This window comes from Gnatocerus cornutus, chromosome 5 (assembly GCF_029298725.1).
Source record: "Gnatocerus cornutus isolate USDA-ARS CGAHR chromosome 5, icGnaCorn1.1, whole genome shotgun sequence".
Taxonomy (NCBI): domain Eukaryota; kingdom Metazoa; phylum Arthropoda; class Insecta; order Coleoptera; family Tenebrionidae; genus Gnatocerus; species Gnatocerus cornutus.
Genome location: NC_142237.1, coordinates 18,935,402 through 18,956,556, shown reverse-complemented (window position 1 = coordinate 18,956,556; position 21,155 = coordinate 18,935,402). Strand labels below are relative to the sequence as shown.

General features: G+C 38.2%; 1 protein-coding gene across 8 annotated transcripts in view; it reads right to left on the bottom strand.

The window, feature by feature from the left end:
* Positions 1 to 21,155, bottom strand: part of tai (basic helix-loop-helix family member taiman) — a 61,877-nt gene that overhangs the window by 5,459 nt on the left and 35,263 nt on the right. For 3 of the 8 annotated variants that reach the window (XM_088036339.1, XM_088036342.1, XM_088036341.1), the window contains exons 2-5: positions 5,564 to 5,671; positions 3,668 to 4,705; positions 2,059 to 2,824; positions 77 to 355 (exon numbers count right to left, since the gene is read on the bottom strand). In XM_088036339.1, the coding sequence (XP_087892465.1) occupies positions 77 to 355; positions 2,059 to 2,824; positions 3,668 to 4,705; positions 5,564 to 5,671 (2,191 nt within the window). Of the gene's footprint in view, positions 1 to 76; positions 356 to 2,058; positions 2,825 to 3,667; positions 4,706 to 5,563; positions 5,672 to 10,236; positions 10,495 to 14,753; positions 14,776 to 21,155 lie in introns of those variants that run through there. The other 5 variants (XM_088036343.1, XM_088036345.1, XM_088036338.1 and 2 more) reach the window with 5 other exon arrangements.

The following is a 21,155-nucleotide window of genomic DNA, read 5'->3' as shown; positions in this document are numbered from 1 at the left end:
AACGCGATTCATCAAAACAGATGGAGGCGTATGACGCATCACGCATGTTTAATGTATGAAAACACGTGTTGCGTACCTGAGAGCCGTCGGAGGGTCGTTTGTTGGCGATGGGGTCGTCCCTGTCATCGCTGGGCCTCTTCCTGGTCCTCCCGGGCTCGCCGTTCGGCGACGAGGGCGAGTTAGAGAACCCCAAACTCCGCAATAACGAATCTTCGCTCGTCTGAATGTCGCTCTTCTTCTCGTCTTCGTTATCTCTGCTTTCGGTTTTTAGTAACTGATGCAGGAGTTCGCTTTTCTTCCGAACGCCAGCTCTGGCTTCGAGATTATCGTCGTCGTCGCTTCTGTCGTTCAACAACTAAACAAACAGAAAAAGAATGAGTCACGACAAAAAATTATATCCATCAAAGTTTCAAACTAAACTCACAGCTAACATGGTCGAAATGACCATTAGTCACACGCACAAACTGAACGCTCTTGCTGCTTCTCTGCCGGTTAGGTAAATGCTTTATCGCATTGAGGAACTGCCAACCGAGAAAAGTATATCTGATAATATTTTGTACTTGAGTACACAAAATGAGACGTGCGCTGCGTGAGCGACAGAGATGGGGAGACGACGACAACAGAACACCAGATATTCTGTATTGTGCATGTAGTAACTGTATTTGAGAATTGCCGGGGATTTTACAATAGCAGGCAGAAAAGGGCACCGAAAGCCAGGTAAAAAATCCCGGGGTTTCGCCACATTTCCAACTTTCACAGAACTGAAAAATTACAACAACCAAAAACAACTCGCCAGCACGTCTCCGATATGTATTCACCATTTTAGGAAAGTATTTATTGTTTATTTAACAGAGAGAAGTAGTTACTTCCTGTCATTGACTCATCAATGACCTAAATTACATAATAACTGTTCGATAGCACTGAAAACTAAAATACCTACAATTAGCAAAACGTGACTCCAATTTCGCGTTCGCGGATAAGGAGCCACATTCGGTTCTCATGATTGAATGAAATTGGAAATTTCAGACACAAAACACTATCAAAGGTATTTACAATTTGTAAAAATCTTTCGAGATAACCTTACGATAGATAAGAACACAATACCATCAATCTTTGGCGTCCGGCAAATGATGAGAATTTAATTGCTGTATTACAGGCGTATTTGGACTTTCTTTTGCGTGCCTTTGAAACGTGTTTACCAGAATTAGTACCATGAATCATATTTGATAACAGTTGTTGGTGCGATGAAAGAATACAACAACGGCAGGCGATAAAAATTGCGAAAACTCAAGCAACTTCTCTATTTCAGTTTGACGTCATTGTCATTAGCGTTGGAATTCGAAGTCTGTTGATAACTCTGAGTTCTCAAATTGAAGTTCTTACGCCCCAGGAATGACAAAATCGAGATAAACTGATGCTCAAAATAACATTTTCAATTTTGATTATCAAACAATCTCAAAAAATTGACCTTTTTAGCATACGAGAATGCGAGAGTCGAGGAATAAAAAATGTAAAATTTAACAATCGGAGGGACTGAGAATACATGATTCAGAAGGTAAATGTGTTAAAAACTCGATATTTGAGAGCTTTAGAAGCAAAAAAATCAAACGATCCCATGGGAAAATTGAACAATGAGAAAATCTAAAAATGAGGATAATTCGATAAGGAAAAACTATAAAAACAACGGATTTAAAAACAAAAAAAAATCGAAGACTGGAGTTTCAAAATCTACGAATCTAAAAATCAGAAGGAATTTTTTTCTGAGTTTGAAAACATCGAAAACTGTATTTGAGAACCTTTTTTTTGAGCTAAAAACATTGAATTTTACTTTAGAACCTCGAAAGAAAAAAAATTTATAATGAATGTGCTAAAAATCCCACGCCTCCTCTGACGGATTTTGGACCCGTCCGATTGAGTCTTTTGCGGCTACGACTTATCAGTTTTTGCTTCTAATATTAGACGTCAATACACAAACGCGGTTCAAGTCGAGAACATTGACAGATAAGATAACGAGCGCCTCTTTCGTACATCTCGAAGTATTGTGTGTTGCCAACTCACCTGTAACAACATCTGATTTTCTGTGGATGTCTTCGGTAACTCTGAAGGTCCAGCAACTGGTCCTCTATTAACAAGCCCGGCCCTGGGACTCGTCCTATTATCACTCCTATTATCATCTTCGTCCTGCTGATTCAACAGACACTTCAAAATCGTATGTTTGTTCCTCCCGTCGTTGTTATTCGCCGAAGAATCAGCGACGGTCGGCGGCTTAGTCAACAAATTTCTTAATCTACCGGACTCGGCCATCATGGTGGACGCCTCGTCCAAAACATTAGCTTTGGTATCTTTCGGTTCTTCGACATTGTAATTCTGCTCCGGTAACGGGCTAAAGGGGAAAGTGCTAGTATAGGGATTGGGAGCTGCAGGAGTCGACGGACTGGGTTGGGTAACAAACGACGCCAAAGGACTCTGCGCCACTGTGGTCGCAGGACTATACGCAGGATTACTAGGAGGCCTCGGCGTCGGAGTAGACACAGGAGTTCCACTCTGCCTCGACTCCGGCCGTGTTTCCGTCCAAGCAGACGTCTCCAACTCGAAAGTCGACGAAGGGAAAATGTCGAAAGAAAAGTCCGGCTCTAACGTATACGTTGAGAAAGAGGCAGTGTTACCGGAATTCATCAGGGCATTGGATACAGATACGTCAGGAGCGGTGTTCATGGGGGCTGTGCCGTTACGGGCGCCATTCACCACGCTCGTCATCAGGGGGCCGCCGACGCCACTCGTGCCGCCGCCTCCCGGGTCCGATGGGCCGATCGCGTCGAAGTCGCTGCAAAAAAGAAAGAAAGCTATTTTCGGGTTCGACTCAGACGAAGTGACGCTGTCTTTTCGAAATTCACATGACCGAGAGCAGATATCACAAAACGCCAATCATATCATCATCTTAACCTAAAAATGTAAAAGCGACGGCAGTGGTGCCAACTAAAGTCAATTTCTATAGCCTCCTGTCGCAATTTTTGAGACACTTGGAGGTGTTATTTGTGGCAAATCGATGCATTCCCACTACCTTTAATTTGCCTCCGATAATTTACTGCGATGATCCCAGTCGGTACAATAATTACCTCAATTTTATTAGTGTTTTACCCAAACGATCAAAGCACACACCCAACATCAACCACGCCCAGAAGAAAGTGGCTTTTTATAGTTTTAAAATAGGGCGTTAAGCGCCAAACTCATTAGCGACTTTGTGGTAGCCTTGTCATCAGACTTTCGACTATAACAATAACACGTGCGATAAAATAAAATACCAGGAGTTGTTATTAAAACGATAGCAATAACAACCGTATAGCACAAAGTTTTCAAACAAACCTAATGTTGCTTAAGCGTGACAATAAAATTGCTAGTTGTTATTATCGTTACCTTAAAAGATTGACAAACAAAGTAAATATAATGCAACGATTTTGAACCAAATAGCTTGCATTCTTCGAGCTGCAGGCGGTCAAAATTCGGCTGTAATTATTGCAGTGTTATCAATGATTTTGTTAGCATAGATAAGACGAAATTTGGGGAATGTTTGTCGTATTGACAACAAAGGAAGATGCGTCATTATCGCCAAAGAATGCGGTCAAACATTGTCGATTTACCCCAAAAAGGCTCGAACGGTCGTTCTTACCTCAGTACAGAGTGCGTGGCCATGATGAATTCAGGATCAGACGGACCTCCTTTGAAAAGTTTCGTTTTGGTTTGCACTGTCAAAAATCTGTCTGAACTAATTTGCAGTTTGTACAGCTGACTCTGCGCGTGTCCCACATTAATACAGTCTTTAAGAAGCCCGTTAAGTTTATGTAGATCCGATTGGGGCACCAAATCCCTGAGCGGCCGATTAAAGAACTCTTTAGTGATATTTTGCGTATAAAACGGCGATAGTCCTGTCGTATCAACGGCGATGATTTTACCCGAGGTGTCTAATTTGGTGGTGAACTGTTCGACAATCGTCGGGATTTTCTCCCTCTGAGTAACGCGACTAGCCACGCACAAAAGATACGGCCCGTCTTTGTCTTTGTCGTTGCGTTTTTGCTGTTGATCCTCTTCGTTTTCCGATGGGTCCCTCAGCTGGGTGCTGGAGATGTGCATCACCTGGTAGATGTTGTCGCGTGTGGTTTTCTCCTCGACGGATTCTTCTTGGTCGTCCGGAGGTTTGACCAGGAACCGCGCACTAAAAGATCGCGATCGTGTCGGATTCGTGTCGCTGTCCCAACCGATGGTCATCGGCATTAACGTGCTGCTGAAACGCGCGTGGTCACCCAGATGGATGAAGTTGTAGATACTATTCCCGAAGATGTCCTCTCTGGTGTACTTGATGTAATTCGAAACGTTCTCGGTAACGTGCTCGACTTTGCCTTCCGTGTTCACCACGAAGAGGAAACCTTCGAGAGCTTCTAGAAGTAAAGGACCGTAGACTTCGTTCGATAGGATAATCGGTCGCGACGAAGAAACCTCCCCTTGCTGAACGGGGTCTCTAGATTGAGAAGCGGACTCTCGCTGTTTGATGCTTCGAATCTGGTTAACAGTTTCTTGAAGGATAGCGCACTTGTCCGGCTTCACTGACAACGAGCTCATGTCCGCGAAATTGGCGGATATTAGCTCTGCCAGCTCTTCTATGTAGATGTTCTCTTGCTCTCGGCGCCGTTTCTCATTGTTGCATTTGTTACTGGAACAAGAAAAGTCAGAATCACTCATTTTTATCGGGACCTACGCGTTAACACCGCAATTTGTTACTGCTGTTCTGATTAATACACAGAACGGTTACACGGAAAAAGCTTGCTCAGCATGTTTCAACACAGAAAAATAAAGCACATGGTGGGGAAGCGATTACTAAGAGTATCAACTTTCGAAGGAATGTGAATATCGTTATCTTGCTAACCCAAAGCCCTCAAAGCTGCTACCAACCTAAGAATCCTCGAGGTTATGAAGGTTCACGCCATCTTGAAAGCGTTCCTGCAATACAAGCAGAACACCTGTTCACATTTTTCTCGATTTTGTGCTTCATCATCATTTTCCGACGTCACGATATAGTCAGTTGTCGAAAATTACTAGAATTTCTTACAACAACCCAAAACGTCGCTCTGACTAATAATTAGATTGCATCATGTTAACTACACATCGCCGCACGTTGTATAAAATATCCAGTATAAATGACAACATGCAACGTAACCTGACCCACATTTCGTGTATACATGGGAAATCCAGATATCATTATTACACTACATATTTATTGTTATTGTTAAATACAGAAGCAATTACTATTATGAAACCCACGAGCACGACCATCGAGGACTTCTTCACCACTTTACATCAACTCGAAAAGAATAATGCGATGCTGATAAAAGCAAAACTCTATTGCGCTCGTCTATTGTGCAGTTAAGCACTTCCTATCGGTTTCCAGATTCTTAGAAGATGCGGATTGTGCTATCTGCTTTGTCAAGATTTCTACTTCGCACATACGAGAAAATTTCTTCGTCAGCGTTAGCTTTCAAGCGCGAGATTTACGGGGAAAAAGGCTACTTACATTTGCGCCTGAGGTTTGGTCTCAGATTTTTTCCTTTTCTTGTTGACACCGGTGGCCAAGGCGCTCATCTTAGCCCACACCGGGTCCTGTAGCTCACACGGACCGAGTCTGAAACAAAAATTCAGTCAGAAAACGTCACAAAATCAACACAATTCCAAGAAATTCTCCATAAAAGCAAATTCTAAAGTACCAGTTGCAAAAATTGTATTACTGTTGGTACCATTGTCATTGATATTAGAAGTTTTGACAGGCAGAGCTACCAACAGCGTTTAAATTCCAGAGCCTACTTCGATCTATGTTGGTTAATCAGTAATCAGTCAATAAATGTGATTTACGGAAAAAAGTGTAGATAGTGAAATGTAGAACAAATAAATATAATGTTTGAATAATGACGTGTCAGGAAGCGGCTCCGTCTTTTGTCGAATATTTCGCAAATTTTCCTTCCTGTTTTTTTGAATTTGCGGCAACCGCAAGAGAAAGGCTGCGAACATGGCGCAGCCTCGAACCACCAAATCCACCTTGAATTTTCGGTGAAACAACAATCGCGTGGAACCGTAAAGTGTAACAAAATTACTGTGGTATTCTGTGTTGTCTACACAATAGGAGTAGTATTACATGCTTATGACGTCACGCGCACTTGACAATGAATAGGTATTAGAAACTCAGCTTGTTAATAGTGAGACGCTTTTGTGGCTTGTTTTTGTTTCGAATCGCCAACAATACTCGAGCATTTCCCATCAACAACTCCTCGAAAGCATGGAAAAGAACCCGACTAATTAAAAATTCTCTTCTTTTTAACCTTCGTTTGATCTGGACACTTATCCAATTTCTTCATTCCTTCCCCCAGGACCGTAATCTAAACGTCCTTGCTAGACAATTTCGTTCCCACATCGATTTTTGAGACGCCGCCGACGGCCCCGCCGTTCTTGAAAAATGACAATCAATACTCGAGAGTGAAGGCGTCTCGACGTCGGCACGCAACAGGCGTTTTGCGCGTGCGCCGCCACCGACGCACCCGCCGCCTCCCACGCATCGTTGAGCCACCTAGATTGTGGTAGGTCGCGGCTCAACATCACAGCTGAGACGTGCTCGTAAAATCAAAACGAATTTCACCGCAGAACTAAAATAGATTACGGTCATAAAAACGATTTGCTTTGATTTTTCAGGGACTTTTAGTTGCTCAACTTGTCTCTTCATTAAACCGGAGGAAATACCTGACGACATTTTTTCGCAGCCGACATCTTTTAGCTGCTTTTTTCTAATAAGTTTTTAAATTAGCGCACTTCCGTCCAATTTATTTTTACATTATTTCGATACGATCATTTTTACATCATTTAATTTATTACTTGAATTCATTAACGCCCAGAGACTTGATAGCAAATTTGTGCTCGGAGTGGGCTGCGGAAACGCGAAGGCACGTCGCAACTTAATCAGAATAAAATTATAAACAGCCAATTACGCAGTTTTATTACCAAGCACCGCTGAGAGTTTCTTGATCGATTTGATCAATAAAACTGCAACTCAACCCCATCGTGAAAATATTGCCACGTCATATTTATGAATCATTAATGGCAGCTAAAAATACATGGATATGAGAACCCACAACTTTCGCTACCCACCACAATTCTTTGTCGGTTTTCTCGGCGCGATTTTATATCAATTTCATAAATAAAACTGAGAATGATTTATTTACAAATGCATAGTTCGAGTCGGGTTTACTCACGAAAAATTGCCAATTAAAACTTTAATTGGTTCGACCTTTGAGCGCGAAATAACAAAACATTAATAATTTATGGTACGGGATTTCGTCTAGTCATACATGAGTTGTGGTTTTAAATGGAAGTAGGAGAAAAAATGACAGGAAAAATGCCACTCAATTAAGGAAAGAACAATGTTTCATCTGCCATTTCTTTCTTTTTTAGTCCTATTATTAGACTCCGAAACTTTCCAAAATTCACCCGACCTCTCCCGGATTCTGAACAATTCTAAAAATCCTTTCAATTTTGAATAATTTAATATTATTTTACTTTCAGTTTTCAAGACTTCATTTAAACTTTTTAAATTTTTTCGAGGTTTTCTAAAATTTTCTATGATTTTCTTTGCATTTATTGAGTTCTTTAAGGTTCTTCTTTAAGATTTAGTAAAATTCGCCAGGCCCCTCCAGAATTTTTTGTTCATTCAAACTCTTTCTGGATTTTCAGAGATTTATTTATTGGACATTAAACATTTTTATTTATTTGTATTCATTCGATTTTCTAGAATACTCTTGTACCTTCTTGGTTCTTCTCGGATTCTTCAGGATTCTCTGTAGTTTTATGCGATTTTCTAAAATTCCCCGAATGTTGTCAGTTTATGTCCACGATTCTTCTCGACTCTCCAGGATTCTCTACAAGTTGCTACAACTTTCTTCGTTTCTTTCGTTTTTCTAGAGTTCTTAAAAAGCTATTGAATTTTCTGGAGTTTTCTGCGATTTTGTAAAACTCTCCAGGATCAATTGGCCGTCAATTTCCAGGACTAATATTGAGTTTTTCGGATTTATTCGTCTCTCGAGATTCTCAGTACTACCAACATTTAAAACTATAATTGAAATCTGTAGTCTTTTATCACTTTAACGTCAATATCAACAGACAGGGAAAGAAAGTGCTACCAACATAAAAATTGCAATCCCACTCGATCCTTGAAAATGTTTACAATATTAAAACTATCAACACAGCGATCCACGCCCATAAAACGGCGAAAAATCGCTCCTGTTGTATTATCACACGTCTTGTTTACCCAAAATCCATCACAATCGTATCAATTATTGACAGAGTTCAGGCAGCATAAAGAATTTATTCAACGCATTAGATACGTGCGTTACGTTAAATAAACAAACTTTCTACTTCGTGATAATTGTAATTATGATAGAATTAATTATCGTGAGAGTAGTACCTCGAAAAATTCACACATTAAAAGAAAATTTATCAGAAACCTGTTAAATCCAAGATTAATGAGCCCATCATTATTCATGTTATAACAGGATTGATTATGAGCCATGTCTAGAGGTATCCGTTTTTTCTTCCAGGCTGACACAAATCTCATGCTTCACAGCGTAACGAAATACAGATTAATCGGCACGAATTGGCGATTTTACAACGAAAAATTCTGTAAACCGACAACAATACCTCGTCTTAACCATTGTTGAGGTAATTAAACGCTTGTAGTGCGTTTACATGTTAGTTGCGATAGTCTAGTGTCTTCTTTTTCCACCAGCTGTCGCCTTGTCTTTGATAATTACGTTCCGACGAATAGCTTGCATATTCATGGCCATAGACATAACTTGTCTAACAAGTTTCGTGGGCATCCATGGTACATTTTCGTCGCAAAAGTTTTGACGAGACCATGATTGCTATACATGTTCGCCATATCATTGTGTCATTGATATGATAACCTCATGTTATTCCGGACATGTTGACGCGAAAAACAAGGTAATTGTCAAAACGCTTTTCTTGATAAAACACCAAATTGATGGCACGGAAAATCCACCCAATAATACAGCAATTTCTAGGCTCCTCGAATTATGTAAGTGTGTCAGTTCGTGTTATTTTCATTCGGAACCAAATGTCAAAGTTGGACTTCCTTGGTATCAAAACGAATAGGAGCGACAACAACCTCTAAAATGTTAATTCCAGTTCGCATAATTACGGCCAAAACATTGAACCTTCCAACAATAGATATCGTATAGACGTTAAGTTTCTACAGCCCTAAACCCACTCGTCCTTCAACGTTTATTGCGACGAAGTCTTGTAACCGCTGTTAACAAAATCGCGACTTTCCAATTGGTTAATTCGCAAAAAACGCGCGTTTCGTGTTACACAAAAGAGCTGGAAACTAATCTCTATTATAAATATTCATTGGATATTTGAAATCCATCAATCACGCCTCGGCTGTTATCATTTTCCGTCTTATTTTTTCCGAGATGTTAACTGCAGCCTCTGGAAAATGACAACTCGGAATTCTCCGCACGTGAATTTATTAAATTGACTTGTCGGCAACTTGTCGCTTTGTTCAGTTCCATGTTTTTCGGTAAGATGACTTCCAAATGCGCCCGCGGGCGTTTTTCGGGAGTTCCTTTTGTTGGAGATAAAAGTGACTTTAATTGGCTGTTGTGCAAAATTCGCGAATGGTAATGGCGCATTGTCAACACCTTGATAACAAAAAAATTGATAGGTTATCTTTTGGTTCATTGTCTGGGCGTGTTTTGCAGTTTGGCGTTGCCTCGGATGTAAGAACTCACGTCTTAGCTTACAGCTAAGTGAAGTGAACAGCGCAACCATTGGTAATCGGGGAACAATCAAACCTACCATGACGTCAGTTTCGCGACAAAATCGATACTAGAAACACGTTGTTGTGACGTACAAATGGGCCCAAATGTGAACCGACCTACGTCCTTCTTTTCGGGCCTATTTGAGCGTCACAATTTTAGATAAAGCAGCCGGTACGTTTTCTCCATGGAAAATTCGCATTTCCCATAACCGTTTGAGTCATATAAACAACTTTTCGCTACGATATTTTTTATTTGTTCAGTTCGTTATCTAGTAATTTCCAGTACAATCCTTATCCTCGCGTATAAAAATAATTGTTTTGCTAAAATATTTTTCCACTATCAACCGAATTGCGCATTGACCACGTACCGTGTGTAAAAATCCGGGAAGAAAGACGTGTCATCTTCGTACTGTGGTGGCACGTTCAGATACATAGCACTGTGTTCCAACATGTTCACAGGTGAAGGGGGCAATGACTAGAAAAACACTGTCGCACGCACAAATTTGTCGCACTTTTGGTATCACTGAAGGTCCTCGAGTTCTTGTAACTGGTACACATTTTTTAAGAACACTAACGGGTAATGTTCGCGCACTGTGGAAAGTGTCGGAATCGACGACGTACTCTTACTTTGCAAGCCGGCGACTCAATGGCAACGTCGACGTAGTCGAGCCGTGAGGATTTCAAATGGGGTTAGTAGGTCGCTGTGACGCAGTCGGATACCGCGAACGCTGCCGATTCGTGGTTTTGATCGAAACAGCAAGGCTGATGATCAAAAATAGGTTTTTTTGCAAAGTTTCAGCTGAAAAATTGCGCGGACTAAGGTTAGGAAGAGCGGGTTCTACGGCGCAAAAGGTGGCGAATATAGACATTCGAAGCCTCACGACGGTAACTGGCTTATGGCATGATCCAATTCGAGTTTCAAACGAGGGAAATTGATCGCCTTTGTTGACTCTGGTTGTGATAACTTATCATCAACATCCTTGATCTGTGGTGTTAAGACTACACACGTTTGAAGGAACAACTCGTGTGGTTACTGCCTCCAGTTTGTGGGCAAATCAGTTCGCTTTAAGTGTATTTGACAAGTTAATAACTATGAACTTTGTGTTTAAAGTGTTGTATAATTAAATACCTTTTGATCTACAGCCAAAGCGACGTCACAGTTTTGGATCTAAGCTGCATTTCTAGAAGTGCACTATTAAAACTGGCGTCAGTTACTGCCATCAAATTATTAAATGATTTATGCAAAATTGACCACAGATAATTTCACTATTTAATTGAGTGGTAATACCATTCTGTCACAACCATTTTGTGAATCAGAGTGAATTGTGACTTTTCCAGCTTAGGACATTTAAGGACAGTCATTTTCATGGTCATTTTTTGAAAAATACAGTTTCTAAAAATTATTCCAGTACTTCAGTTTTGCTGGAAACATTTTGTTTCAAATTACATAGTTGGCATTTCTAGTTTTGACACACTACATTTGGCATCTTAACAAAAAGGCGTAGCTCAAACAAACCTTGACATTTAACAATTAAAGAGAACCAGAAATTAAAGCAACTGGAAATTATTGTGGTGTTTTTCAATGAGGCCTACTTTTATTTTACGGGTTGGTCACTTTGTCGCAGAATAACAGAAAAGGCTACCAACATAAATTTCGGATCTAAATTCTCCCTAGACCCGTTTAGACTGTAAATTTGAAGGTTTCACGAAAAAAATAACCTTTGAAACCTAGCAGTCTGATAACGAACAAAATTTGGAATCGTTATTTACCAACAAAAATATTTGTATTTGATAAATTTGATAAACAAATCTGAACCGAGCGTTCTTTTCAATAGAAATAAATACGCAAAACATTTTTAGATCCACAAAAACGAAATTAGGTACCACTTTTACCTTCTTAATAAATTAATCAGCAGAAGACATTCTTTTGAGATTGAGACTGAGACACTTTTAATCATTAATCTAAACCTAAAGTTGACCTTTTGTAAAAAAATTACCAACTTAAACCAACCTGAACTTGTCATCCTGCAAACCACTTTAAACCAAAAACTGGAAAATTTGTACCCGCGAAAAAACTAAACTAGGCCCACATGAAAAAGTGACTTGTTTTCTGCCATTTTCAAACCAATTTATACCTGACAAAACAAAATTTTCTATTTCACCTGAAAATGATCCAAAATGACCAACCTTGGCCAAAATTATACAAACCTAAGCCGGTCACCTTTTTGACAACCTAATTTTGATAGAATTGCTTTTCAATTAGAATCGATTCAGATTCAATGATGCAGACCTTAAGGCTGAACTGTCTTTCCAACCTAGATATCGTTTTTTGCACAGATCTTATTTATAGAGTGACATTGAGGATTAATCATTGAGAACTTGACTCACGTGTGGAAAATAAAAAGTGGGAAACCATGTGAAACTGCGATTACGAAAATGCAACAAATTACAGTACACGCGCGGTCTCTATTTCAAATTTAAATTTTCCACATTCGCAGCAAAGTTTTCTTTATTTTCCTTGAACAAAACGCTCGATGATAACCTGTTTGTTCCCCACTTTATGTTTTCGTGAAGCTTGCGTTGGAGAAATTCGCAGTAAAAACACGTAAAATTGGTTTGGATTTTGTCATAAATAGGAAAAATAGGCAAAAGAAGAAACTGTTCGTATCCTTCAACGGTGCCAACTTAAAAACTGCGTGGAATGTGAATTTCCCCAATCCAGAGCCTGTTCAGTGAGTGACATTTTTCCACATCTCTGAACAATGTGGTACTTTGGAATTTTTATCACCGACTTGATTCAACGGAATCAAACCTTGACAGCAATTTCTATTTATAAGTTCTGCCACAATTATTTCCAACATCGGCTTCAAATTTATTATCTCGAATACATGAAACGTTTAGTTCGTGATTACGTGAACGATCATGAAAAAACCCGCAAATTACAGGTGTATGCAAATCCGAAGGCAACGTCGGAGGGTCCAAATCGAGCGATTTCGATCGAGGCGAGCCACTAACAATAACCACAACCAGATTCTATTTCAAAATCATTACCAAATATTTCTTTACTTTCGTTTTTGCGCGATTATTCAAGCATTGCCGGGTAATTTGTGTAATAATACGAATTTTTTTCGGTATGAACAAGAGACGTCATCAAGTTGTTCAATGATAAAAGTTAGTGTGTCAATGTCGCGTGATTCAACAATGCCAAATGAGGCATTTTTGGGGAAACTCCACATATCAAATCAACCATTTCCGATCGTGGCGTAGTTCAGCAACATCTCAATTTGAAAGTCAAGATCTCGACTTATGCAAGATGGTGATTTTAATGCCTCCAATACGTTTCTGTCATTTTCGCTTGGAATTAACACAATTGTCTGCGTCCTAGGCTCTTTCTTGCTCGTGGTCAGCAGGTTATTGCGTGACTTACAATGTGAGCAGCACCTTGAGCATGAGTTTAGATTAAATTCGATTTTGGAAGTCGACAATATGCGGTTTGTTTCAACATTTTATTATATTACTTATAGGTTTTATGAGCCGATTACAATGCCTACGTTATATGTGCGGATGTCCTACTTACCGCTTACTAAGACGACAATAATAATAATGCTTTAACGAAGCGGTGAGTAATTTTACTATATACCTGACTGTAACATCAAAAGACGGCAGGAACGAGAAGTTGTGCTGTGGGGTTTTTATGAGGTACCACTAAAAATAAAATTGACTGTGGGTGGAATGGGGACTCGAATCGGGGACTCAATTTGTCAAATTCTGATGAGAATTGTGTTTTAAACTATGGAAATACAGGCTAGGATTTTTAAATTGGAAATTAAAATTTTGAATTTATAATAGCATCTTTGAATTCTAAAATGAGAAATTCGACATCCTCATGTTTGACCAGGCTCAGGTCAAAAACTTCAAATTATTATCGTAATCCAAATAAGGTTCGATATTCATTATTTTAATGGCAGAAACAACCGTCCACACACTAAAATTTGGCAAAAGATAAACCTAGAAACCGAAACCTTGAACACTCTCTGACAACCTCAACCTAGAAACGGCTGAAAACCTAAACATATAATGATAACTCGTCAGAAATTTTCGAAAGCTTTTCGGAAGTCTGACTCTTTTACAAAAAACTTACTCCGTAAGTCAAGCAGTTCTGTTATCTTCCGTGAGAATCCACAATATTATTTATCCAATAAAAACAATCTACAGATGTTGCATCAACTTCTTGCGCCGTTGCATGTTCTCTCTTGTAATAACATAACGTGCAGAAGACATGTCAATTCCACAAAAATCACATTGCACCACGTGGTGCCATACTGGTATCAGATAATTAGAAAACAAGACATTTCTATGGCAACACCTGATAAAATGGAAATGTTTTTCTCAATTAACTTATCGGACATTGCTTTTTGGTATCTCGTGCGTAGTTTTATTTATTTACGAATTATCTCTGCAATTTTCTCTTTGTCTGAGGCTTATCTGGTAATTTCAGAACAAAACAAAAACGCTACTGTCACTGACTTAAAAATGACAGAAAAATGCGAGGGCTTAATGACAAAACAAACACAAGTAGGCGGCCGAGTATTGACCAGTTTCAATTTTTATCGCTTACAAAACCACAGACAACTCGAAACAATTTTTTTCGGAACAGCAGCGCCATCACTTTCAGCTTAGTTGAATTACAGTGGAAAGCGTCATCGTGACGTCACCGCTCGATATGTGTGTATGCTCGCGAAAGCTGTTATCAATGTCAGCTATAAAGTAAGAGTAACTGTTTATTTACAATGTTGCCATCTATCCTGTGTACACAGAGGTAAACTTTAGCAGAGAAATTCCCATGCACTTGTGTAGAAAACGAAATAAACAGCAGCGTACTTACTTTAATGAAGAAACTAGAATTTCCTACATTTTCCTAGAGTTTGGGCCACCACTAACAAATCTCTACACTGGGAGATAATAATTACAACATTTTTTAATTAGAGGAGTTGCGATTTCTGGAGTTATCGATCAGATTAGATTACTTGGTGGTCCAATGATTCGCGATATTGGACTCTCAAAAATTTTGAAGAATTTGACGAGTCGGCTGAAAGGTTTTGGGTTGATTTTCTCAAATTTGAAATCCTTTAACTCAAACATGCGCAATATTGTAAGCAATCAGTTTATCAGTCCAGGGAAAGTTCTGGAAGGATTCTTTGAGAGTTGACGAGTTTGGGGTTGATTTCTCCAAAATTTGAAGTTTCCCAAATCAGATAAGATGAAAAAGTCCCAATTACCCAAATCGCCAGTCCAACAAACTGACCGTAATTTCGGCATTATCCGCACAATACTTTGGCATCTATCGCTTCCAAGCCCGTTATGGAAGATGATGCAGCACATCCAGTGAAAGGCTACCATAAATTGGGAGTCTTCCCATAGATAATGGCCGTAATAACCGCACGATTAAGTTGGAGGATAATTTTTTGCCATTCGCACGTTTCCCTCTTGTTAACTAGCTAACCATAAAGTTACAACTAAACGATGACAACACTGTTATTGTTGTAGCATCATCGCCACCACCACCAAATTGTTTTACAAGATTGCCATCTTGTAATTCGGTCACGACCAATTATTAGCGGTCGTAACAGTAAAAACTTGGGTGTAATATCAAAGACTGTCAATTTAATCATTTTGCTCTTTCAACAGCTCACTGGGTACAGAAATTGTGGTAAAAACAGTTACAGCTCAATCTGCAAAATGTGACTATTCTAGACGACGCAATCAGCCTTCAAAATTATCACAGAATTTTGATACCGCCGGCGTTGTATAAAAAAGTTTATTGACATATGTTACGCAGATTTTAAGAGGAAATACTTCCGCTTACAGCTTCACTTATCTTTTTTGTGGCGTTTGCCAGCACTGTCATGTGTGGGTGTTGTCGTCGAAGAAAAAACTCTTTAATTGTTTGTTGCGTAATGTTATAATTTCGTCCTTCAAGCAAACGGTTCCTCCGCTGTTTTTTTGCCTGAATAAGATTAACGGAAATATGAAAGCAAAAATACGTGTTTGTTCAAGATAAAAACTGGTATTATTCTCAGTAAGTAGGCATCTTGGATGTATGTTACTATACATACCGTTAGCACAACCAACATAACTGCTGTGGTTAATCCATTGCCTATTTCATCAGCATGTGTATGTAAATCAGTAACTGTTTGATTGTTAACGAATTCACACATTATCATTTATGCAATAAAGCCAAAGTTGTTGAAAACGAGACCACGGAACGTGCCTTCGAATTATTGCTCAAAACGATTAATTTCAATTACAGTTTTTCGGTCGAATGGAATTTGCGTAATGACTCAAAAACAGATACCAAACTAAGTCAATTTCAAGACTTATTACAGACCAATAAAATATTCCTTTTCTATATTCTAATAAGACCCATCCGGTATAAAAAATTCCCTAACTCAATAGTTAATATATTCTGCACCTTTGCAAAACTAAACAACCCGCCGCCAATTTTTTATGTGCTTTATTTGCCGATATCATCAAGAATTTTTGAAACGAAGCTTTCAAAAAGGAAACCGAACAGACGAAAAGCAAAATAAATTAATAGAGCAGGTGTAGCAAACATTTAATTTAAATTCAAACGTGGTAATAATGAAACAAAATTGAATTTTTATCAGTCGAGATAATGTCGTATTTAATGAATAAAATTTTCTTTGTAAATTTTTTAATAAACGCATAAACAAAGATTTAGTCTGTCATCCAAGACATTTATCATTGAACAATAAATCCGTTCATGACAGCTGATAACGATAACTTGATTTGAACGCAGTAGAAATAATAATCGCCGCCGCCGCCACGAAGCGTGAGAGTGTTTGGGCGGCGGCCGCTTCTCTGCTGTTTGTCCTTGACCCTCGACTAACCTGCCCCACGGCCACAGCTCGATACCGCCACCGGCAGAACTCTTATCGATCGAGGCGACGCCGCCGCCGCCGACGACGACGCACGCATTGCGTCTAGTCTTTTACCGAGTATCATAACTTTCGTAAAATCGATAGCCGACTGTAAAAGTTGAACAGGATAATGAAGATAATTTTTATAAGCACGAAGTGTCCTTAATGGATAGTCAAACACGATTTTTCCCTGTTTGCTTAAACTGTTCAAATATTCTTTTTGAGTACTGTTGTGATTTGAGTACATAAACGAGCTAAATGGCGCAATCGCGTCGTTTGGATAAACGTTGCCGGAGCGTCTGGAGAGAGGACCATTAAGACGTCTGGATTCCAACAAGGTGGAACCCCCATCATAAATCATTAATTTCCAGGCTAGGGGATGCGAACTGATGGAAAGAAGCTTGTCTCGGTATTTGAATCAATTAAGGGGAATCTATTCGAAAGATAATCGTAAAATTGAAAACAGCACAATTTCGGTAGACGTAGCAGTTAAAATTATAACAATCCCCTGGGACACCAAAACCTATATTTAATGAAAACACCTTAAAAATTGTAAAAACAGGAACCCAACTTGCATTTTGGTTACTATTTTTCACAAATTTGAACGATTTGTTAGCAGAATTTGACTATTCTTAAACAAGTATCCAGATATCTATAAATACCTAAAATCTTTCATTCTTAGCAAAAAATGCGACATTTGACGAAGCTCTAGAGATATGAAGCTTTAAAAATTAAAAAATGTCGGCTTAACCCAAAGATCTACCCTGTAAATTAAAAAAAAAAATTTCAGGATTAGCAAAAAAAATTTTGGCTCTCTAATGACAACTTAAAACTTTAATCGACCATAACTAAGTTATTAGGTTATTAAATTAAATAAATAATATTAAATAAGCGCCTATAACATAACTTTTGTTGTTCAAATAAACGAGATTTTGACCGAAAAAGGTTTTCAGCGGTGCTATTCACTATGGGCCGGTTGCAGAAACACGGTTCAAAATTTGAACCGGTTCAAATCTAACTTAACCCAGGCTTAAATGATTTTTGCGTTGCACAAACATTTATGACCGGTTCAAATACAAGTTACCGTGGTGTTAAACTAAGCCAGGTTTAGAGGTGGAATAAGCTGGTGTTCAAAGTGACAGCTGGATTTATGAATTTTTAAATTACAAATTCAAATTCAAAATTCAAATGAATTTAAATTCCAGGTTTAATATAACTCAAAATAACTCAAGTCTACTCGAAAAAATAAGCGAGATGTCGATATCAGAAGTTTGGCATAGTTTTAGTCATGAATTTTTGCGAACATTTGCAAATTTCGACTGTAGAAAAATCAAAGAACTATTTCTGATGTAAAAAATCGCGAGAAAAACGATGGCGTAAACCGCATTTCAATATCTGAAATAGTTTCCGAGATATCAAGCATGAATTGTTTTGAACCTTCGAAAATTTGGCCCTCTGGCGAAAACCCAAAAATTCAAACGGCCATAACTCAGTTATTTGTTGTCGGATCTGAATTTAAATTCCAGATTTGGATTCAGCGTGACATTCTGCGTAAAATGAGTCAAAATTTATTGAGTTTACCTACGAAATAAAGAAAGCATTGACCAAAAACTGTTTGGAAGTGGTCATTTTGGGGTGATTTTCAATCACTATTTTTAATGTAAAAACGACGTTTAATACCTTTGTATTATATATCATTCGAAAGAGGAGCTCGAAATCTATCTACTGGCCCAATTTGAGATCGATCAAACAAACGGTTTACGAGTTATGGTCAAAAATGAAAAAATTGAAAATTTTTTATCGATTGAGTCGGATTTTTTTTTCGCAAAAAATCGACTATCGAATTTTCGGCTTTTAAGCACTTTTTCTAACGTAAAATGAGCCGAGAAAAACGATGGCGCAAACCGCATCTCAATATCTCTAATAGTTTCCGAGATATTGAACTTTGAATATTGGGAAAAATGAGAAAAAATGAAAATCAACTATCCGAAACTTTGATCGGCCATAACTCAGTTATTTGTTGTCGGATCTGAATTTAAATTCCAGTTTTGGATTCAGCGTGACATTCTGCGTAAAATGAGTCAAAATTTGTTGAGTTTACTTAATAAATAAAGAAGGCATTGACCAAAAACTGTTTGGAAGTGTTCATTTTGGGGTGATTTTCAAACACTATTTTTTATGTAAAAACGACGTTTAATACCTTTGTATTATATATCGTTCGAAAGAGGAGCTCAAAATCTATCTACTGGCCCAATTTGAGATCGATCAAACAAACGGTTTACAAGTTATGGCCAAAAATAAAAAAATTGAAATTTTTTTATCGTTTGAGTCGCAATTTTTTTTCGCGAAAAATCGACTATCGAATTTTGGGCTTTTGAGAACATTTTCTAACGTAAAATGAGCCGAGAAAAACGATGGCGCAAAACGCATCTCAATATCTCTAATAGTTTCCGAGATATTGAACTTTGAATATTGGGAAAAATGAGAAAAAATGAAAATCAACTATCCGAAACTTTGATCGGCCATAACTCAGTTATTTGTTGTCGGATCTGAATTTAAATCCCAGATTTGGAATCTGCGTAAAATTCTGCGTTCACTGATGTATAATAACTCGTTTACTCTAAAAAAATAAGAGAGATATCGATATGAGAAGTTTGGCCATAGTTTTAGTCATGAATTTTTGCGAAAATTTGCAATTTTCGACTATTGGAAAATCTAAAAACTATTTCTTATGTAAAAAATCCCGAGAAAAACGATGCCGCAAACCGCATTCCAATATCTGGCATAGTTTTCGAGATATTGGTCACGAATTGTTTGGAACCTTCAAAAATTTGGCCCTCTGGCGACAACCCTAAAATTCAAACGGCCATAACTCAGTTATTTGTTGTCGGATCTGAATTTAAATTCCAGATTTGGATTCAGTGTGACATTCTGCGTAAAATGAGTCAAAATTTATTGAGTTTACCTACGAAATAAAGAAAGCATTGACCAAAAACTGTTTGGAAGTGGTCATTTTGGGGTGATTTTCAATCACTATTTTTAATGTAAAAACGACGTTTAATAGCTTTGTATTATATATCATTCGAAAGAGGAGCTCGAAATCTATCTACTGGCCCAATTTGAGATCGATCAAACAAACGATTTACGAGTTATGGTCAAAAATAAAAAAATTGAAAATTTTTTATCGATTGAGTCGGATTTTTTTTTCGCAAAAAATCGACCATCGAATTTTCGGCTTTTAAGTACTTTTTCTAACGTAAAATGAGCCGAGAAAAACGATGGCGCAAACCGCATCTCAATATCTCTAATAGTTTCCGAGATATTGAACTTTGAATATTGGGAAAAATGAGAAAAAATGAAAATCAACTATCCGAAACTTTGATCGGCCATAACTCAGTTATTTGTTGTCGGATCTGAATTTAAATTTCAGATTTGGATTCAGCGTGACATTCTGCGTAAAATGAGTCAAAATTTGTTGAGTTTACTTAAGAAATAAAGAAGGCATTGACCAAAAACTGTTTGGAAGTGTTCATTTTGGGGTGATTTTCAAACACTATTTTTTATGTAAAAACGACGTTTAATACCTTTGTATTATATATCGTTCGAAAGAGGAGCTCAAAATCTATCTACTGGCCCAATTTGAGATCGATCAAACAAACGGTTTACAAGTTATGGCCAAAAATAAAAAAATTGAAATTTTTTTATCGTTTGAGTCGCAATTTTTTTTCGCGAAAAATCGACTATCGAATTTTGGGCTTTTGAGAACATTTTCTAACGTAAAATGAGCCGAGAAAAACGATGGCGCAAACCGCATCTCAATATCTCTAATAGTTTCCGAGATATTTAACTTTGAAAATTGGGAAAAATGAGAAAAAATGAAAATCAACTATCCGAAACTTTGATCGACCATACCTCAGTTATTTGTTGTCGGATCTGAATTTAAATCCCAGATTTGGAATCTGCGGAAAATTCTGCGTACACTGATGTGCAATAACTTGAGTTTACTCGAAAAATACGCGAGATGGCGATATCAAAATTTTGCGAAAATTTGCAATCAAAGAACTATTTTGAACCGGTTTAATAAATCCTCACGTGAATTTTGCTTGCGCAACGCGACGGTAGATTAACCCTGGTTCAAAATTTGAACTGGATCAATTGCACTGGTTCAAATCGAAGTTTGAACCGTGTTTCTGCAACCGGCCCAAAGTGTTTTAATGACTGAGTGGATGTAACAATGGTTATTTTATGACGATTTATTAGTGTACCACCACTTTCAAAGTTTGTCTCCTTTTCCAGGTTCTAATCTGAAAATGTCAAAACTGTTAGCAGGAGACCTACGTGGATTT